This window comes from Bos indicus x Bos taurus, chromosome 6 (assembly GCF_003369695.1).
Source record: "Bos indicus x Bos taurus breed Angus x Brahman F1 hybrid chromosome 6, Bos_hybrid_MaternalHap_v2.0, whole genome shotgun sequence".
NCBI lineage: Eukaryota > Metazoa > Chordata > Mammalia > Artiodactyla > Bovidae > Bos > Bos indicus x Bos taurus.
Genome location: NC_040081.1, coordinates 103556667 through 103577770, shown reverse-complemented (window position 1 = coordinate 103577770; position 21104 = coordinate 103556667). Strand labels below are relative to the sequence as shown.

The window sequence follows — 21104 nt, the reverse complement described above, 5'->3', positions numbered from 1 at the left end:
TTGATCTTGGTCCAAGTGACTCTCAAGAGTCTTCTCCAGCATCACAATTCGACAGCATCAATTTTTTGGCACTCAGCTTTCTTCATGGTCTAACTCTTACATCCGTACATGACTACTGGAAAAACCATAAATTTGACTATATGGACCTTGGTTGGCAAGGAGATCCAACCAGTCCATCCTAAAGGAGATCAGCCCTGAGTGTTCATTGGAAGGACCGATGTTGAAGCTGAAATTCCAATACTTTGGCCACCTGATGCAAAGAGCTGACTCATTTGAAAAGATCCTGATGCTGGGAAAGATTGAAGGTGGGAGGAGAAGGGGACGACAGAGGATGAGATGGTTAGATGGCCTCATCGACTCAATGGACGTGAGTTTGGGTAAACTCTGGGAGCTGGTGATGGACAGGGAGGCCTGGCATGCTGCAGTCCATGGGGTCACAAAGAGTTGGACGTGACTGAGTGACTGAACTGAACCTTGTTTGGCAAAGTGATATCTCTGCTTTGAAGCATTACGACAAGCAAAGCTAGTGGAGGTGATGGAAGAGATCATGTTGGGTTCCCAGTATTTGCAACCTGGAGAGTCCTGGCTAACTCACAATCATTGTCCTAGGAACTGAACCCTTTTACCATTCTTGTCTTCTTAAAGCTCAGTGTGCTGGGCCTTATTATCTCCATTTTACACATGATGCATCAGAAGCCTGGAGAAGACCCCACTGCCACCAGCCTGTTTTGTTCCCACATGTCCCTCCCAAATACAGAATTTAGGAAGAAAGTAGCTTTAGTCACATGTATATTAGCAAGAAACCATGAGAGTCAGGAGGAGAGAGTCCATCAACATCCCAAAACATTGGACATTTGCTTTGGGAAGGAACAACATGTAGGAGAAAGAGCATGAGCTTTCGAGATGAGGAAGCCTGAGCTCAGATTCTGGTCCTGCTGCTTCTAGCCATATGAACTTGGACCAGTCATAAATTTTCTGCAAACCTCTGTTTCCTCTCCAAAAACATGAGAATGCCCATTTTTATCCTTATTATGTTCACAGTTTCCTTATCCTTGAGCATAGAGAGCACATGAATAATAGCCCCATGGAAGTCCTTGTTTGTTAATTTCATCACTGGTGCCATTTCTGAGTCTGTTTCTCTTTATTAATTTTCCTTTTGCTTGTGGGCCATATTTTCCTGCTTCTTTTCATGTCTAGGAAATTTTTGGACACAGGAAAGTGCAATTTTACTTTATTTTCATATTTTTATTTCCCTGGTGGCTTAAATGGTAAAAAATCTGCCTGCAATGTGGGAGACCCAAGTTTGATCCCTGGGTGGGGAAGAATCCCTGGAGAAAGGAATGGAAACCCATTCCAGTATTCCTGCCTGGAGAATGCCATGGACAGAGGAGCCTGGCGGGCTTTGAAGAATTGAACATGACTGAGCAACTAACACTTTCATAGTTGACTTATAATGTTTAGTTTCAGGTGCACAAAATAATGATTTGATATATTCTTAGGTTATAGTCCATTTACAATTATAAAGTATTGATTATATTCCCTGTGCCATACTTTATATCCTTGTGTCTTATTTATTTTGTACCTAGTAGCATGTCCCTCTTAATTCCCTTGCCCTCTCTTTCCCTTCCCCCTACCCAGCTTTCCTGTGGTAGCCACTCAAATAGAACTCCTAGAAATGAGAACTACAATATATGAAATGAAGCATTCATTGGATGGGATATTAACAGCAGATTAGGCAGAGGATGAGATGGTTAGATAGCATCACCGTCTCAATAGACATGAATTTGAGCAAACTCTGGGAGATAGTAGAAGATAGAGGAGCCTGGCATGTTGCACTCCATGGACCCAACTTGGTGACTGAATAACAGCAACAAATGCAGTGTAGAAGAAAAGGCTAGTGAACTTGAAGATATAGCAATGGGAACTATACAAATGAAGCACCGAGGAAAAAATTAACAGAGCTTCAGTAACTTATGGGCTTCCCTTGTGGCTTAGCTGGTAAAGAATCCGCCTGCCTGCATTGCGGGAGACCTGGGTTCGACCCCTGGATTGGGAAGATCCTTTGAAGAAGGGAAAGGCTATCCACTCCAGTATTATGGCCTGGAGAATTCCATGGACTATACAGTCCATGGGGTCGCAAAGAGTTGGACACGACTGAGTGACTTTCACTTTCACTTCACTTTCAGTGACTTATGGAACAAAGTGCCGTAATTTACCGTATGTGTAATTGGAGTTTCAGAAGGAGGGATGGGCATATAAAATACATTTGGGGAAATAATGGTTTATTTGTTTAATTGATGAAAATGATAAAATCATATCCAGAAAGTTCAACCAACTCCAAGCAAAAGGAACACAAGGAAAACATCATCAAAGATCATCATAGTCAAATTAAAAAGTGGCTTATAACCATTAATAGAAAATCTTGAAATGAACCAGGGGACAAAAGGGCACATTGTGTTAGGAAATGGAAACTATGCAAGCCAAAGATAGGGGAACAGCATTTTTCAAGTGATAATAAAGAAGAACCACCAATCTGGAATTCTATATTGAACTGAACAAAAATAAGTTTCTAAAGTGAAGACTTTAAAAGAGGGAAACAATGCTCAGAGTGATCTTCAAAGTTTACTGTGAAAATAAGTGGCAGAGACCATACAACTCCCGGACCTGGCATATGGTTGGCATTTTTCATATGCGTTCCATGTCATCTTGTCTCTAGGTTATGTGGTGGGTTCTGGAAACTTTTGGGTAGCCACCTGGAGGGATCAGGGGAAGACCTGACTCTCTCAGCTTCCTCTTGCCATCCTTCACAGCACATCTTGCTTAGAGGTGGTCTTCAGATTGCTCCTCTGCCTCAGCCATTAGACTGTGAGATTCTTGAAAAGTTAGGGTTGGTCATAGTCACCTGCCAGTCCCATCAGCAGCTGGCTCAGTGCCCAGCAGGTGGGGAAGGCTCAATAAATGCTGCCTAGAGCATGTATAAGTGAGAGAGAGAAAGAATAAGGAAGGCTCCGGTCTACATAGCAGCCAGTGATGTGATAAAGCATGAATTGGATGGAATGGTTAAGGGGCTTCCCTGCCATTGAGAATGCATGCCAACCTCTTTATGCCAGCCTGCAAGGCCCTGCAATCTGGCTATGCCTATTTCACTGACACTCCTCTCTGCCCCTCCATCTTCCTGCTCGTTCCTTGCAGCCCTTCTTCTCATCTTCCGAACATGCTGAACTTCTTTCTAACTCAGAACCTTGCACTTGCTAGGCCCACCTCCTTGATATCTTCCCTTAGAACTCTGCAAAGGTCACCCATCCTGTACAGAATTCTGCTCAAGTGTCCCCTCCCTGAATACCCACCCCACTTGACTCCACCCCAAGCATTTCCTATCCATGTGCCCTTCCTGGTCCTGTTTTCTTCAGTGCACCTGTCATTACCTGTAAATCCATTAAATACTTGTTTGTTTTTCCTTGTGGTTGTTGGTCTTATGCCTGAGAACATAGGCTCTGTGAAGGTAGGAATGTTTCCTTATTGTTCACAGTTTGATCTGCAGTACTTACTGAGTGCAACTGTATATATGTAAAGTATAATACATATACACACGTATATATTTACACATATATATGGAATTTATGTATATAATGCATATATACATGTGCATATATACTCACTGAGCAGTATATATGCTGCTGCTGCTGCTGCTAAGTCGCTTCAGTTGTGTCTGACTCTGTGCGACCCCATAGACAGCAGCCCACCAGGCTCCCCGGTCCCTGGGATTCTCCAGGCAAGAACACTGGAGTGGGTTGCCATTTCCTTCTCCAATGCATGAAAGTGAAAAGTGAAAGTGAAGTCGCTCAGTCATGTCCGACTCTTAGCGATCCCATGGACTGCAGCCAACCAGGCTCCTCCATCCATGGGGTTCTCCAGGCAAGAGTACTGGAGTGGGGTGCCATTGCCTTCTCCGGAGCAGTATATATATACACGTACAAATACATTAAGCAAAATATGTATATGAGCACACATTTATGAATATGCATGTATTCATACCTAGGAAACAGTGTACATAGACATGTGTATATGTATATAGCATATACACATGTATGTGTATGCATATATCTACACAAATATAAATGTATAGTATATATAAACACACATATCTATATACATATATACCTTCTAAGCAGCATATATATCTATACATCTATATACGTACACATTAAGTAGTATATTTAATGTGTATTTGTGTATGTATAGTCACGTATACATATACCCAGGCTTCCCCAGTGGCTCAGTGGTAAAGAATCCATCTGCAATGCAGGAGACTTGCAGGAGACACAGTTTCAATCCCTGGGTCAGGAACATCCTCTGGAGGAGGAAACGGCAACCTACTCCAGTATTCTTGCCTGGAAAATCCCATGGACAGAGGACAGAGGACAGAGGCTATAGTCCTTGGGGTCACAAAAGAGTTGGACACGACTGAGCAACTAAACAACAACAATCCATATACCCACCATTCACACAGAGTGCATAGATACATACACACACTCATATATGTATATGTATGCCCACGAAGCAGTACAGTATATATCTACATACATGTATATATATAAACACACATATATGCATGTATATATACACTAAGCAGTGTGTATATTTATGTTCACATACAATATTTATTTACATATACAATGTGTATATGATGCATATGACATATATGCTACATAATTAAATGAATGAATATTATATAAATGAGTGAAAACCTTGATAATTAACAAATTAACTGATAAGAGTTAGTTGACCGGTTTATACTGACTGCCTCTGGATTAGGGTCCTGAGGAGAATTTCTGCATCCCCCTTGCTGCAAACTCTCATTTTTCACAGAGGCCCCCTCTCTCTCCAGGCTCATTCTCCCTGCCTCACAAGTTCCTTGTGACCCCTTGGAAGGTGGAGCCGGTGAATGTTTTGCTTTTGCTCCAGCAGAGAAAGTCCAGGCTGGAGTACTCTGCTCTGAGTCAACTTGAAAGTCGACAGGGCTTAATTATTTTCAAGGGAAGGAGGAAGATACCTTTGGGAGAACTTCCTGAGAAGTTCACTTCAAAAGTGTCTTTCTTGGATTAGCAAATGGGCCCTGTGCTTAGAGAGTCATAGGGTTGAAGCAAAATAAACAGAGAGTTAATTAAAATTCATGGAATAGCCAGAGGCAGTCTGCACATAAAACAGCAGAAAGTGGAATAGTTATATGATAATAGCTTTTTATGTCCCTTAAAGGCAGATTCTGGATAAAACTGAGCAGGAGTTGCACAGATGATAATTCCAGACTCCACACTATCTTATTATGCAATGACGATCATTTCCACACACAAGCATATTATTAGCTGTCTCCTTCCACATTCCCGACTTTTACATCTGCGTGTGAAAAACTATTTGATTAATAGCAGACTAACCAATTTACTGCCCAGACTGCAACAAATCAATTTTGCAGTTTTTAGAGATTTGGTCTTATGTATCTGTTTTATCAGTTTGAATGTTCAGAAACATTTGACTGATCAGCATATTTTTTTCCCTTAAAAATGTACAGTTTTGGAATCATTTTCATCTTTTAAGTTGCTGGGCCTCTAGGATAGGAGTAGGGGTGGAAAGGACAGCAGGACTTTGAGTCAGACAGTAAACGTTTCTGCCAACTGTTCTGTCCCAATGTTTGTCTGCGTACTTGTGAGGGTGTGGCAAGCAAGATGAATGAGGTCCCTGATGCTACCGAGTTGACAGTTTCGTAGGGAAGATAAATACACAAACAGTACATAAACATGATCTCAGTGATGATAATTGCCCTGCAGAAAATGTGTAATGTGATGACCTGGGAGGGTAGGACAGCTTTCCTTGGAGGAGAGGGCAACAGTGAAGGCCTCTCTGAGATGGAGACAGTTAAGCCAATACCTAGCTGCTAAGGAGACAGACCACGTGGAGATTCAGGGGGAAGAACTTCACAGACAAAAGCGGCCAGCCGATGCAAAGGTCCTGTGGTAGGGCCAGAGTTAGTGATGGGGCGGTGGCAGCAGATGTGTGTAAGACGCCCAGCCAATGTTGCATCCTGCTGTAAGTGGGGGCCTGGTGCATATGTTTGCTGTTTTCAGGACATTGCAAGAGTTCATCGTTTTATAGCACAATTGTTAGACAGTTTCATCTCTAAGTCTGACAGAGCTGAGCTGGAATTTGGGTCAACCTGGTGACTCTGGGCAAGATGTCTCACTTCTCTGTGTCTCTGAAATGAGCTGTTATTCTTATGGAAGAATCAGTTTTAGAATTCTTTAGCATGATGCTTTTACTGGCACCTTTCATCGTTCATGCAGGCATCTTTGATAAGGGTTGGAATCCATTTCTTTTGAGTGAAGTGTTTATTCCTTTCATGGGCTTCCCTGGTGGCTCAGATGGTAAAGAACCTGCCTGCAATGCAGGGGAACCTGGGTTGGATCCCTGGGTGGGGAAGATCCCCTGGAGGAGGGCATGGCAACCCACTTCAGTATTCTTGCCTGGAGAATCCCATGGACAGAGGAACCCGGCCGGCTACAGTCCATGGGGTTGGAAAGAGTCAGACAGGACTGAGCAACTAGCATGCACACACACTTATTCCTTTCATATTAATTAGTCTGTGTTTGGCTTGAGGCATGGGTTAGAGGAATTTGCTGGCTTCCATGGACTGCTTTAAGAGCTAAATATCAGAGGAAATGCAGGCTCACTCGTGAATGGCTTTCAAGCTTGGCCAGAGCAAATGATCCATTACTGACCAGTTTATTAGTAACAGACGTCATTACTCATTTGCATTTCCCATTTTCCCACAATGACGTCTCAGTCCATCTTCTGGATGAGCTTCCTGAGGACTTTCTCTGCCTATAAACCGGTGCCAACCTTGATTCATCCTAGAGAGTACATTCCAGGATAAGGGGGTTAGAAGTAACAGGGCTGGTCCTGGACCCTTGTCCCCATGACGCCTTTTGGCATTTCCTAACACAGCAAGTCCCTTATGACTCCTGAGGAAAACTGTGTGCGTAAGCAGTGGCAATAAATTATTTATAAAACACTCTTGGAATTACCTCCACACTCCTCTCCACCCTGTTGTTAGAAAAACATTCCCCTCCCCCCAAACGCCATATCTTCCACGTTGTATGTTTGTATGTTATTTCCTTTATTCTTTCATTCACAGTTGTAATAGCTGGGATCCACTTTTTAAACCCTTCTGTATTTCCCCAGTGTCCTCAGGACAAAAGCCAACCATATTGGCCTGCTTGTGCTAATGTGACAAAATTCCACAGCCTGGGTGCTTAAGCCACAGAAGTGGTTGTCTCACAGTTCTGGAGGCCAGAGGACACCAGCCCAATTGGATCAGGGCCTGCCCTCATGCCCTCATTTTAACTTAATTACCTCTTTAAAGGCCGTGTCTCCAAATGCCTCACATTCTGAAGTAGTGGGGGTTAGGGCTTCACCATGCAGAGTTGGGGAAACATAATTCAACCTGCAACACCAACCTTTTAAACATGCCATGCAAGGCCATCTGTCTTCTGCTCCTCACATTTGTTGCCTCGGTTTTCACCATGGTCTATCTCCATGATGTCTGCCGTGTAGTGTCTCAGGTGAACGGGAGTGAGCTTCACCTGATACAGATCAGAACTCACAGATGCAGGGTCCATGGGGTGGGTGCACTGTTTCTTAGCATCCCAAGGAGAGGCCAGTTCAGCTTAGAGTGGAGCTGGACACACCATGGGGCTGTGCCCCAGGCAAGGGATGCCTCTCCATTCTGCCGTCTCTTTTTCTGCTGACTGGGGACAAATACCTTAGAATCAAGTACCATGCAGTTTGAGCTTCCTGTACTTACATTTTAGTGGACTGTGGAGAAAAGCCAGATGCCCAGCCCTGGAGGCCTCAGTGGCTCCCAGGGCCCAGGAGAAGTTGACATTAGGTGGTGACTTGTGATCCTGGCTGATTCATTGCCATATGTATTAGTCAACGTTCTCCAGAAAGACAGAGCTAATAAGATGTGTACAGGGAGAGATAGAGATAGAGTTATTTAAGTAATTAGTTCACATCATGATGGAGGCTAGCAAGTCCAAAATCTGCAGGATAGGCTGTCAGGCTAGAGATCCAGCAAGTTGCTGATATTGCTGTGCAAGATCAAAGGCCATCTGCTGCAGAATTCCCTCTGTTTGGGGAAGGTCGGTCTTTTGTTCTGTTGAGGTCTTCAATTGATTGGATGAGGCCCACCCACACTATGGAGAGCAATCTGCTTTACTCAAAGTCCACTTGTTAAAATTCATCACAAATTAATTTTATCTAAAAGCACCCGGTGGTAAAGAACCTGCCTGTCAATGTAGGAGGTGCTGGAGATGTGGATTCAGTCCCTGGTTTGGGAAGATGCCCTGGAGGAGAGCATGGCAACCCGCTCCAGTATTCTTGCCTGGAGAATCCCATGGACAGAGAACCCTGGCGGATTACAGTCCATAGGGTTTCAGAGAGTTGGACATGACTGAAGTGACTTAGCAGGCATGCATGCAAAAGCACCTACACATACAGAATCCTGTTTGACCATATACCTGGGCATCATGACCCAGCCAAGCTGACACATACGATTCACCATCACATCAAACAATTGTGAAATTGTTCCTGAGCTCCTTGGTGGGCCAATTCTGCACATCTCTTCAACATTCTCTATTCTTACCTTCATAACGTGTATGAATAATGATCATAATCAAAATGGTGGTGGTGGTGGTTTAGTCGCTTAGTTGTGTCCAACTCTTGCGACCCCATGGACTGTAGCCTGCCAGACTCTTCTGTCCATGGGATTTCCCATTCAAGAGTACTGGAGTGGGTTACCATTTCCTTCTCCCATAATCACAACAATAATAATTTAGTAAGTGCTTATCATGTAACCCTCAAAATCACCCACTAAGATAGGTACGCTCCTACCCCCATTTTACAGATGAGGAAGTTGAGAGCACTACTAACATACATGTTCCAGCTCTCTGTGTTTGCAGAGGGACTGTGCCCTCTCCTGGCAATGCCCTTCCTTCCACCTCCTCCCACACTTCCATCGTCATGACGCCAACCCTTGTTGACTGAGAAACAAGGAATGTTCAAATGCAGCCTCTTCCAGAATGCCTTCTCCTAATCACAGGTCCTGGTTAGGATCCCTCTTCTCAGGTACCTTAGCTTCATGTGCTCGTCTGTCTCACAGCACTGCTCTTTCTGAAGTAGTAATTATCCATTCCTCCAACTAGCTAGCCAGCCACAGAGGTCAACTAGTTGTGCTTGGCACTGTTCAAGTCACTAAGGAGGGAGCAGTGAATAAAAGAGAGAAAAATCCCTGTTATCATGGGGTTTACACTATAGCAAGGGGGACAGACAAAAGGGAAACAAACCCAGAAGCATGTTTGGTGATGGGACCTGGATGACAGGGACACAGGTACGGGGGTGGGGACTGAGGAGGGATTGGCTCGTTCACAGAAGGAGCTCAGGGATGGCTTTTGGGATAAGGTGACTCATGGGCAGAGCCTGAAGGAGGTGAGCAACCAAGACTGTACATGTGGGGAAAGCGTGGTAGACAGGAATGGCATGGAGGCCAGGCTAAGAAGCGAGCTGGGAGGAGAGTAATAGGTAGAAGTAAAGAGGGGCTGGGGCCATGCTGCATGGGGCCCAGGGACCTGAAGTGAGGTACTTTGTCTTCACTCTTGAGTATTGTTTGTTTATCCCATCAAATCTTGAGTGCTTAGAGCCATGCCATATCTTCATGGTTAGCACAGTGCCAGAACCATGGCAGGCATTTATCAAATGTTTATTGACTAAAATACTCATCCAAATGAGTATTTTCACAAAGCTAACTTTTGATCACTTTAATGAGGCTCCATAGATCACAGCCTTCTGCTTCTCATAATCATTCTTCCTTGTATTGTCAGGGTTCTTCGGCCATGCCAGCTCCCGGCAACAGCCCACATGGAATTTCTGTGCCATGAAAAATCATTGTATAGTTTGTATATCAGATGAAGATGTTCTCAGGAGTGAGAAATAGAAAATCTGCCATTGGAGTGGCTTAAACAAAGAGGGTTTATTTTCTCATATAACAAGAAGTTTGAAGGTAGGTGGCACCATGGTAACAGTTTCAGTATCTCTGAGACTCTTGTAGCCTCAAGATCACAAGCGGCTGCTGCAGCTCCAGACGTTACATATGTGCTCAAGGTAGAAAGAATAAAAGTGATGCAGAGGAGAAAATTGGAATCATCTGTAGCTATTACCCTTTATGCAGAAAGCGCAAGGTCAAAAGGAGAATAAAAGTAGGGAATAGGAGAAAATTGAAACCATCTGTAGCTATTCCCTTTTATGCAGAAAGCAAAAGCAGAAGTCAAAAAGCAAAAAGCAAACTTAGAAGTCAGAAACAGTCTAATATCTCACGGGTCAGAACTGTGGCTACTTCTGGCTGCAAGTGAGTATTTAATAGCTCATACTGCCTCCTTGAAGAAAATTGTCCTATTATAAAGGAAGAAGGGAGAGGATGCATTTAGGTAGTTAACAATCATTGTCTGCCAAAGGCAATCTTCACGTCAGATAAAGATATTTGAACAATGGTACCCAGCATGACCACTCCCCTTTCAGTTCAGTTCAGTCGCTCAGTCGTGTCCAACTCTTTGCGACCCCATGAATCGCAGCATGCCAGGCCTCCCTGTCCATCACCAACACTCAGAGTTCACCCAAACTCACATCCATCGAGTCGGTAATGCCATCCAGCCATGTCATCCTCTATTGCCCCCTTCTCCTCCTGCCCCCAATCCCTCCCAGCATCAGGGTTTTTTCCAATGAATCAGATCTTCACATGAGGTGGCCAAAGTATTGGAGTTTCAGCTTCAGCATCAGTCCTTCCAATGAACACCCAGGACTGATGTCCTTTAGGATGGACTGGTTGGATCTCCTTGCAGTCCAAGGGATTCTCAAGAGTCTTCTCCAATACCACAGTTCAAAAGCACCAATTCTTAGGCGCTCAGCTTTCTTCACAGTCCAACTCTCACATCCATACATGACCGCTGGAAAAACCATAGCCTTGACTGCTACTGCTACTGCTAAGTCACTTCAGTCGTGTCCGACTCTGTGTGCGACCCCATAGATGGCAGCCCACCAAGCTCCCCCGTCCCTGGGATTCTCCAGGCAAGAACAATGGAGTGGGTTGCCATTTCCTTCTCCAGTGCATGAAAGTGAAAAGTTAAAGTGAAGTCTCTCAGTCGTATCCGACTCTTAGCGACCCCATGGACTGCAGCCCACCAGGCTCCTCCATCCATGGGATTTTCGAGGCAAGAGTACTGGAGTGGGGTGCCATTGCCTTCTCCGATAGCCTTGACTAGACAGACCTTTGTTGCTTTTCAATATGCTATCTAGGTTGGTCATAACTTTCCTTCCAAGGAGTAAGCGTCTTTAATTTCATGGCTGCAATCACCATCTGCAGTGATTTTGGAGCCCCCCAAAAATAAAGTCTGCCACTGTTTTCATTGTTTCCCTGTCTATTTCCCATGAAGTGATGGGACCAGATGCCATGATCTTAGTTTTCTGAATGTTGAGCTTTAAGCCAACTTTTTAACTCTTCTCTTTCACTTTCATCAAGAGGCTTTTCAGTTCCTTGCGGGGAGCAAGCTCCGCCTGTGGCAAAGGTCATGAGGAAGGAGGCTCGGCATACGCAAAGGCGGGATCAAGCCTCAGGAGTCTCCCTGGAAATTCTCGAGCATCTACCCCCAAAACCAGAGTCTGCCTACTTTCTGCTTTGTGCTTTCACCTACACCTCAGACTTTACGGGGGGCTGTCCCCCACTACCTCTCTCTGAAAAAAGAGTTAGCTTACAGCTCCAGTTAATTCCTGGGTGTGACAGTGTTTAACCTACAAACTCCTTTGGAAATCCTCTAGCCTGCCTGAATAGGTTTTTCCGGCCACATGTGATTGCTCAGAGCCTCCCAACTGTGAGAGGCATGAGATGTTCTAAACTTTCTGAGTACAGATTCCTTTGAGCAGTTAAAAGATTGATTAGAAATTGTATTGGCGAAGGGTTTTTCACTTGTCGGGCCAATGTTTGCTGCTAAGTCTCCATATCCCTTACCTGCTGTGTCCCTGGCAGTGTATTGATTGATATAATTGGTGTAAGTAGTAGCTTTAATGTTTGTAACCTTGGACCCTTGAGTTAATTCTTTTTCTTGTTATAGCCCACCACACCTTTGCTATCTAATGCTTTTGGAGGGTGGTGCTTGACTTATCACCTTTAGAGAAAAATAAGTTTTCTGAAAAAAGGGTCTTAAAATGTTAACAGGCCTCCGGGCCAGAAGATAATGCAAATCACCTAAACTTTTGCATATGATAAGTTTGCAGGAAGAAAGCCTGGCTTACTGCATGACTCTACCCCTTCCCCCATTATCCTCTATGCATAACTTAAGGTATAAAAACTACTTTGGAAAATAAAGTGCGGGCCTTGTTCACCGAAACTTGGTCTCCCCATGTCGTTCTTTCTCTCACCTTCTGGCTGAATTATTCAGCCTCTTTTCTCCACTGAATTTCCTCACTGAGCTATCCTTATTTCAGCCTCTTTTCTTACTGAATTTTCCTACTGAGCTATCCTTATTCTATCACTCTTTATATCCTTAATTAACGTTTAATTAAGCAGTTGTTTCCTGATCCTCGCCGATGCCGTCCCTGCTTCGAATTCCCTGGATCCACCGGGGCTGGACCCCGGCAGTTCCTCTTCACTTTCTGCCATAAGGATGGTGTCATCTGCATATCTGAGGTTATTGATATTTCTCCCGGCAATCTTGATTCCAGCTTGTGCTTCTTCCAGCCCAGCATTTCTCATGATGTACTTTGCATATAAGTTAAATAAGCAGGGTGACAATATACAACCTTGACATACTCCCATTTCCTATTTTGAACCAATCAGTTGTTCCATGTCCAGTTCTAACTGTTGCTTCCTGACCTACATACAGGTTTCTCAAGAGTCAGGTCAGGTGGTCTGGTATTCCCATCTCTTTCAGTATTTTCCATAGTTTATTGTGATCCACACAGTCAAGGCTTTGGCATAGTCAATACAGCAGAAATAGATGTTTTTCTGGAACTCTTTTGCTTTTTTGATGATCCAGAAGATGTTGGCAATTTGGTCTCTGGTTCCTCTGCCTTTTTTAAAACCAGCTTGAACATCTGGAAGTTCATGGTTCATGTACTGCTGAAGCCTGGCTTGGAGAATTTTGACCATTACTTTCCTAGTGTGTGAGATGAGTACAATCGTGTCATAGTTTGAGCATTCTTTGGCATTGCCTTTCTTAGGGAATGAAAACTGACCTTTTCCAGTCCTGTGGCCACTGCTGAGTTTTCCAAATTTGCTGGCATATTGACCTTATTTAATCCTGATTTTTTTTACTTTTCCCCAATTTGGTTTTTTCCCCCCGCTCAGATTCTTGCTCCTGCAAGCATCACCAGTGTCTTTAAATGTTACACTACACCTGTACATCAATCAGCAGGATTTGCTAAGTGCACTCAAGCTGAGGATGGGGTGGGCAGCACAGCAAAGGTCAACTGAATCATGTACGAAGAAGCATCCAGGCTGGTCCACGGAAGGGCAGCACCAGCCTTTGCACCTGCACAGTCCTGGGTTCCCAGCACAGCTCTGGTTTCTCTGATTCTGGGGTCATCTGTTTCCCCAGAGCCAGGCTTGCCTGAGCTGAAGAGTGGGGTTCACAGTCGTGACCATAAAGGTCACTGAGGATACAGCCAGACAAGGACTTTCCTGAAGAGTCCAGCAAAGTGATTCTCAGCTGGCCTGCATGTCAGATTCCCCTGGGAAGCTTTTTACAAAATACACCATCCTAGGGCCCTCCCAGACCTCTGAGGGTGCTGCAGACTGAGGTCATCAGTGCTGTGAATGAGCAGTCCACTGGGGACTACTGGATGCCAGTGTGATGGAGATTCTCAACACCCAGCGGTCCCCCTTCTCTGCCAAAGTGGGATCAGGTCCCAGATTTCTGATGCACAGTATGCTGGCCACATGTCTTTCTTACGACAAGTCATCTGAAATCCATGCTCACTAGCATTTATTTATTTGCCCCAATAAATTGTAATTAATAAATGATAAATCAATTCCTAACTGAATTAGACTAATGAGGGTTGTTAACTGCCAGTCAGCAGCTGGAGTAGCTCTGGCCAAACTGCATGTAGTCTGCCTCATTAATTGTGGTTTCTGGTGGAAGGGGTTCTGTGCTGCCCTGCCGAGGAGTGCTGAGGCCACCTGGGACCCACCTCCTCTGTTTGGAAATTTCCCAGCACCTGAGCAGAGCTGACCGTTGGTAAGGAGGGCTGACATTCCCTCTGGAACACCTGTTCTGAGCCCAGGAGGCTGAGATGCTCAACCCCTCCAGGCAACATCCTGTATCAACCTCCGTTCCTTATCTGGTACCCAGAGTCAGACGTCCAAGCCCTATGCAACTCACGAGCTCTGCTTTGAAAGCTCAAATTCGAATCCCATTTTGAAGAGTCTCCCCTAGCTCCTGAGCTGTCTCTGAGCTGCAGTGAGTGTCAACTTCCCCCCTTCCCGGGGAGGTGAGAGCCATCTCTCAGCACCCTCGCCCACCATCAGTTATACCAACGAGAGCTGGGGACAGGGTAGGGGGGACAGGAGCTCTTCCTCTCACATGGGTGTTGCCCAGACCCCATGGAGTCACAGCCTCAGCTTTTCGAGCTGATGCAGCTGACTGGACTTCAGGGCTCCCAGCCCTGGCAGAAGTCGTGTCTGTTCCACACCTTTTCTGAGAAGACAAATGAAGAGTGATGAAGATGGGAAACCCTAATTAGTAGAATGATCCACCCACCACATGTCTGCCTGCAGATGTGGATCTCAGGGCTGTAGAAGGGTCTCAGATTCCTGCGGACCAGGGCCCCACAGGGCTTATGTATAGCACACCTTTGCCTCCTGTGGTTTTATACAAACTTAAAGTTTGTTGGTAAAGTTTTTGAGCCTTCAACCTCATGCCACTAAAGAGCCTCTTGATGAAGATGGAAGAAGACAGTGAAAACGCTGGCTTAAAACTCAACATTCAAAAAAGTAAGATCATGGCATCCAGTCCCATCACTTCATGACAAATAGATGGGGAAACAATGGAAACAGTGAGAGACTTCATTTTCATGGGCTCCAAAATCACTGTGGATGGTGATTGCAGTCGTGAAATTAAAAGACACTGCTCTTTGGAAGGAAAACCTAGACAAACCTAGGTAGTGTATTAAAAAGCAGAGGCATCATTTTGCCAACAAAGGTGCGTATAGTCAGAGCTATGGTTTTTCCAGTAGTCACGTATGGATGTGAGAGTTGGACCATAAAGAAGGATAAGCACCAAAGAACTGATGCTTCTGAACTGTGGTGTTGGAGAAGACTTTTGAGAGTCCCTTGGACTGCAAGGAGATTAAACCAGTCCATCCTAAAGGAAATCAACACTTAATATTCATTGGAAGGACTGATGCTGAAGCTTAAACTGCAGTACTTTGGCCACCTGATGTGAAGGGCTGACTCACTAGAAAAGACCCAGATGCTGGGAAAGATTGAAGGCAGGAGGAGAAGGGGACGACGGAGGATGAGATGGTTGGATGGCATCACTGACTCTATTGACATAAGTTTGAGCAAACTCAAAGAGATAGTGAAGGACAGGGAAGCCTGGTGTGCTGCAGTCCACGAGGTCACAAAGAGGCAGACACGACTGAGCTACTGAACAACAAGAACTTTGTGCCACTGATGTACTGCCTAGAAAAACACTCATTTGGAGGTTTCATGAAATGTGCTCTTTAAGACATTAAGATTCGGGTGACATTTATCATCCCCCAGATGCAGCCAGGCTCTCTCACATCCTCAGTCTTATTTAGTTTCATCCCAGTGGGGCAGGGTGGGCTTTGATAACTCAGTTCAGACAGATGCTGAGACAGAAGCTCAGAAAGACAGCAAGAACCAGAGTGGGAATCGGAATTCAGGCTTTTGTCCATCATCTTCTTTTTTTGTTTGTTTTAATGAGCTCTGCTAGGTCCTTGTTGCTGCGCAGGCTTTTCTCTAGTTGCAGTGAATCGGGGCTACTCTAGTTGTGGTGCACATGCTTCTCAGTGCGGTGGCTTCTCTGGTTGCCAAGCACCAGCTCTGGAGTGTAGGGGCTTCTGTTGTTTTGGTTCCTGGGCTCTAGAGCACAGACTCAGTAGTTGTGGCATAGAGACTTAGTTGCTCCATGGCATATGGGATCTTCCTGGACCAAGGATCGAACCCAGATCTCCTACACTGGCAGATGGATTCTTTACTACTGAGCCACCAGGAAAGCCCCCACCGTCTTGTATCCGCCTCAGATTCACAGCCTGTTGGGGCCAAAAGGGTCCCGAGTTCCAACAGAAGAGCAACTTGGGCTGCCTGGAGAAAACCCTGCACTCCCAGGCCGGCGACCACATCCCTGGTGTTGTCCATCACAGCCCTGTTTCCCAGGAGGAGCATCATTGGTGAAAAGCACCGGCTGGAGGGGCAGAGAGCCTGAGTTTGGGTCCCAAGGTGTGAAGAAGGTCTAAGACCTTTCTGTGCGTCTCTTCCTTTATCTGTCAAGTGAGGGTGTTAAGAGTAGTTACTGTACTGAGTTGAACAGTGTCACCCCACCCCCAAATTTACATGATGGAGCTGCTAGCAAGGGCTTCCCTTGTAGCTCAGTCGGTAAAGAATCTGCCTGCAGTGCAGGAGACTGGGGTTCGATCCCTGGGTTGGGAAGATCCCCCGGAGAAGGAAATGGCAAGCCACTCCAGTATCCTGGCCTGGAAAACCTCATGGACAGAGGAGCCTGGTGGGTTGCAGTCCATAGGGTCACAAAGAGTTGGGCACAACTGAGCGACTAACACTTACTGACTTATTTAGCTGCTAGCACGAAGCATCCAGGATTGGTAACAACCTTCAGAAATTAGAAGAGGCCAAGAAAGATTCTCTCTGAGAGCCTGCAGAGGGTACGGCCCTGCCAGCACTTTAATTTGGAGCTTCTGGCTTCCAGAGCTGTGAGACAGTAAATGTCTCCTGTGTTGAGCCCCCCAGTCTGTGGTCCTTTGATGTGGCAACCTGGGGAAAGGAAGGCAAAACCCTGTCAGGATATTGGGAACACGGTATCTGTTCTTCCTGCTAATTTTTTCAGTGACACTGTACTCCTTGCTGGGTGTCCTAAGGCTCCATGTCCTCCTTTATATCTTTCCTTTTCCTTGAACATCGCTTCTTTTGACTTTGCCATCTTGCCAGCCTTTCATGACTCCCCTCTGGCATTAGCGCCTCCAGACAGCCTTCTCTGACAGCAGGTCCCCCCTCCCACTGCAGCCCCTTGTGAGTTAGGGAGTTGCTCCAAAGTCAAAGTGTTGTGGATTTGACACTGAGAAGCTTGTTGAACTCTAATTAGCACACTCAGCTGCAGTTTCCTTGCAGTTGAAGGCGGTTGTGCTGTTTAGCCACTAAATTGTGTCTGACTCTTTGTGACCCCACAGACTGTAGCCCACCAGGCTCCTCTGTCCATGGGATTTTCCAGGCAAGGATACTGGAGTGGGTTGCCATTTCCTTCTCCACGGGAGGGCTTCCCTGATAGCTCACTTGGTAAAGAATTTGCCTGCAATGCAGGAGACCCCAGTTTGATTCCTGGGTTGGGAAGATCCACTGGAGAAGGGATAGGCTACCACTCCGGTATTCTTGGACTTCCCTGGTGGCTCAGCTGGTAAAGAATCCACCTACAATACAGGAGACCTGGGTTCGATCCCTGAGTTGGGAAGATCCCCCTGGAGAAGGGAAAGTGTACTCACTCCAGTATTCTGGCCTGGACAGTTCCCTGGGCTCTATAGTCCATGGGGTCGCAAAGAGTCAGACAGGACTGAACGACTTTAAGTTTCACTCCCAGGGATCTTTCCAGATCAAGGATCAAGCCCACGTCTCTTGCACTGGCAGGCGGATTCTTTGTGGCTGAGTCACCAAGGAATCCCTATATGGGCAGTACTTAGTGTAAATACTGATCAGCAGCTCTTCCATGATGCCAATGTGGAGGGACTGTGGCATAGCCAGGGCTGCTTGCCCACCAGGATTTCAGAACTGAGCCTTGAACCCAGGAGTGGGGAGGCAGTGAGGGGCTTTCCCTTTTTGTTCTTTTGAAATGTTGGTCTGAACGTTCTCCCCTTTGGCTGTCACTCAGGTGTGCATCGTGCAGAAGCGAGACACCAAGAAAATGTATGCGATGAAGTACATGAACAAGCAGAAGTGCATCGAGAGGGATGAGGTGCGGAACGTCTTCCGGGAACTCCAGATCATGCAGGGCCTGGAGCATCCTTTCCTGGTCAATCTTTGGTGAGTGAGTCCCTCCAGGGCTGTTGTGAATGCCTCATGGTGCGGCCAAATGCAGACACGGCTCTGCAGCAGGAATCCTGCATTGTTCAGAGAGGAAATGGAATTTTCTGGGTTCGGATGTTCTTTTGAATATATCGCTGTGTATGCTTTCCAATGACTATTGTCATTTCCTGATGAAATCATTAAGCACATACTTAATTTTCATTCTATTCTCTTACCTGGTGAATCGGAATTGAAATTGATTTAGAAGAGAAGGTTGTTGTATGTTTGAGAACACAGGTACAATGTTTTAAGAGGATGCCAAGTGGGAGTCTTCTAAGGGAATTTATCGAAAATCACCTGCGTGATGTTGATGGCAAGAAGGACTTCTGGGAGCTGATGTTTTACTCCACTCTGGATGGCTGCCCGGTGTGGATATGCTGAATTCCAACTTCTGAATCTGGCCCACAGGGCCCAGTTCCATCCGTGTTCTGAAACTCTCTCCATTGCACTGCTGGCTCTTGTCTCTGCTTTGTGTCCTAGATTTGCCACTTTGCTGGTGGTTTCCCTGCCTCTGAGCCTTTGCATGTGAAGTTTCCTCTTTCTGAGGCTTCTAATACCTCCCAGTCTACCCAGCTTCCTCCTACCAAATGCCTCAGATGGGCATTTCTATGGGGAAATGTCATACATTAGAGACTGGTAACAAGTGTGTGTCTGTCATGTCTCCAGCCACACAAGTACTTCAGTTATTTGGGGGAAATAAAACCGCTTCATGTTTTAATTGCTATGCAAGAGAAATTTTCTAATTTACTTTTTATTGAGGGGACATTTGGTTTATTAATACTATATTTGTTTCTTGTGTACAACATTATATTTCTGTATGCACTCCAGTGTGCTCATCACCAAAAATTAAGCTTCCATTCGTCACCATTCAGTTGATCCCCTTTCATCATTTCACACTCCCCTGGCCCCGCCCCTTTCCCTCTGATAACCACTGTGTTCTCAGCATGTATGTGTTTGTTTTTGATTGATCTGGTTTGTTCATGTATTTTTTGTTTGTTTTTTATATGCCACATGTGAGTAAAATCATACAGGGCTTGTCTTTCTCCATCTGATCTATTTCTCTTACCATAATACCCTCAAAGTCCATCCATGTTGTGGCAAATAGCAAAATTTCATCTGTATTATTACGGCAGAGTAGTAATCAGTTATATATATACACACACACACACCACATCTTCTCCATTCATTCGTCTGTTGATGGGCTGTGAAGTTATTACCATATCTTGGCTATTATAACATAGTTGTACAAATATCTTTTGAATGAGTATTTTTCTGTTCTTTGGATAAATACCCAGGAATGGGGTAGCTGGATCATATGGTAGTTATATTTTTAATTTTTTGAGGAACCTCCAGACTATTTTGCACAGTGGCTGCACCATTTCTGATCAGAAAAGCAGTATAGGTTCATTGCAAAATGCAGAAAATGATGTACGTAAGAAGGCAATAGGGCTTCCCCAGTGACTCAGTGGTAAAGAATCCACCTGCCACTGCAAGAGACGTGGACTTGATTCCTGGGTTGCGAAGATCCCCTGGAGGAGGAAATGGCAACCCACTCCAGTATTCTTGCCTGGAAAAATCCCATGGACAGAAGAGTCTGGTGGGCTACAGTCCATGGGGTTGCAAAGAGTCAGACAGGATTCAGAAACTAAACAAGAACAACAAGAAGGAAATGGTTATCTAGAATCCCACCACCACTAGGTTGCATTCTGGTGTGTAATTCTTTTTTTATAGTAAGTCCCTGCATATGAATGAGTATCTTTCCTAGAATGCATTCGTAAGTCCAGTTTGTTCGTAAGACCAACAAAGTTAGCCTGGGTACCAAACTAACACAATCAGCTGTATAATACTGTACTGTAATAGGTTTAAAGTACTTTTCACACAAATTATTTATTTTTAAAAAACCCACAAAAGTAAAGAAAACATTTCTAATCTTATAGTACCGTATCTTGAAAATACAGTCATATAGGACAACAGCTGGCATACAGGGCTGGCATTGAGTGACCTGTCCCCATTTTACAGATGGGGTAATTGAGTCACACCACTAGTAGATGGAGGAGATGGGACTTGAATCCAGTCTGACTTCATGGCCCACACTTGCAACCCTTCTACCACTGCTGCTGTGAGAAGGCCCTGGCCCTTCCCTTCTTTGCCCACCGTTTCCCCTTCCTCCCTGCATGGAACACCTCCTGCGAGGCTTCTGTTTGGCTGCTCTGTCACCCTGCTAGCAGGGAGTGTGGTGTGGAATCACTTGTCAGGCTCATAAGGACGCCATGGCTTTGAATTAATTACACGTCAGCTTTTCATCTCATTACACGGAGGGTGAATTACCATGGCCTTGGAGCGCCTGACTGCGCCCCTTCTCATTCCTGTCTTTTGCTGACATGCTCTATAACTGGCAGAGGCAAAGACCAGGCACTGATTAGTTTTCGCGACAGTTTGGCCTCTAGAGAATGAATGATGGGTGTTCCCAAGCCTGTGACGATCCAGGTTGAGTTGTCAAGTGCAATATTTTCACCTGTTCTGAAGCAAAGCTGTTCTGCTCTCTGGGGCTTTAGACAACTGGAGCAAAGGAAAAAGGTGATGAAATATCCCACCCCAAACAGAGGAGTTGTGCAGTAACAGGAGCCCTGGAGAGGCAGGGCGTGGGAGAGGAGGGGAGGGGAGAGATGAGGCAGAGAGTTCCAACACTCGGGCTCTG

General features: G+C 45.3%; 1 protein-coding gene across 2 annotated transcripts in view; it reads left to right on the top strand.

Moving 5' to 3' along the window:
- STK32B (serine/threonine kinase 32B) overlaps nt 1–21104 on the top strand; it is a 405107-nt gene that overhangs the window by 111995 nt on the left and 272008 nt on the right. For both annotated transcript variants that reach the window (XM_027545017.1, XM_027545015.1), the window contains exon 3: nt 18213–18364. In XM_027545017.1, the coding sequence (XP_027400818.1) occupies nt 18213–18364 (152 nt within the window). The remainder of the gene's footprint in view (nt 1–18212; nt 18365–21104) is intronic.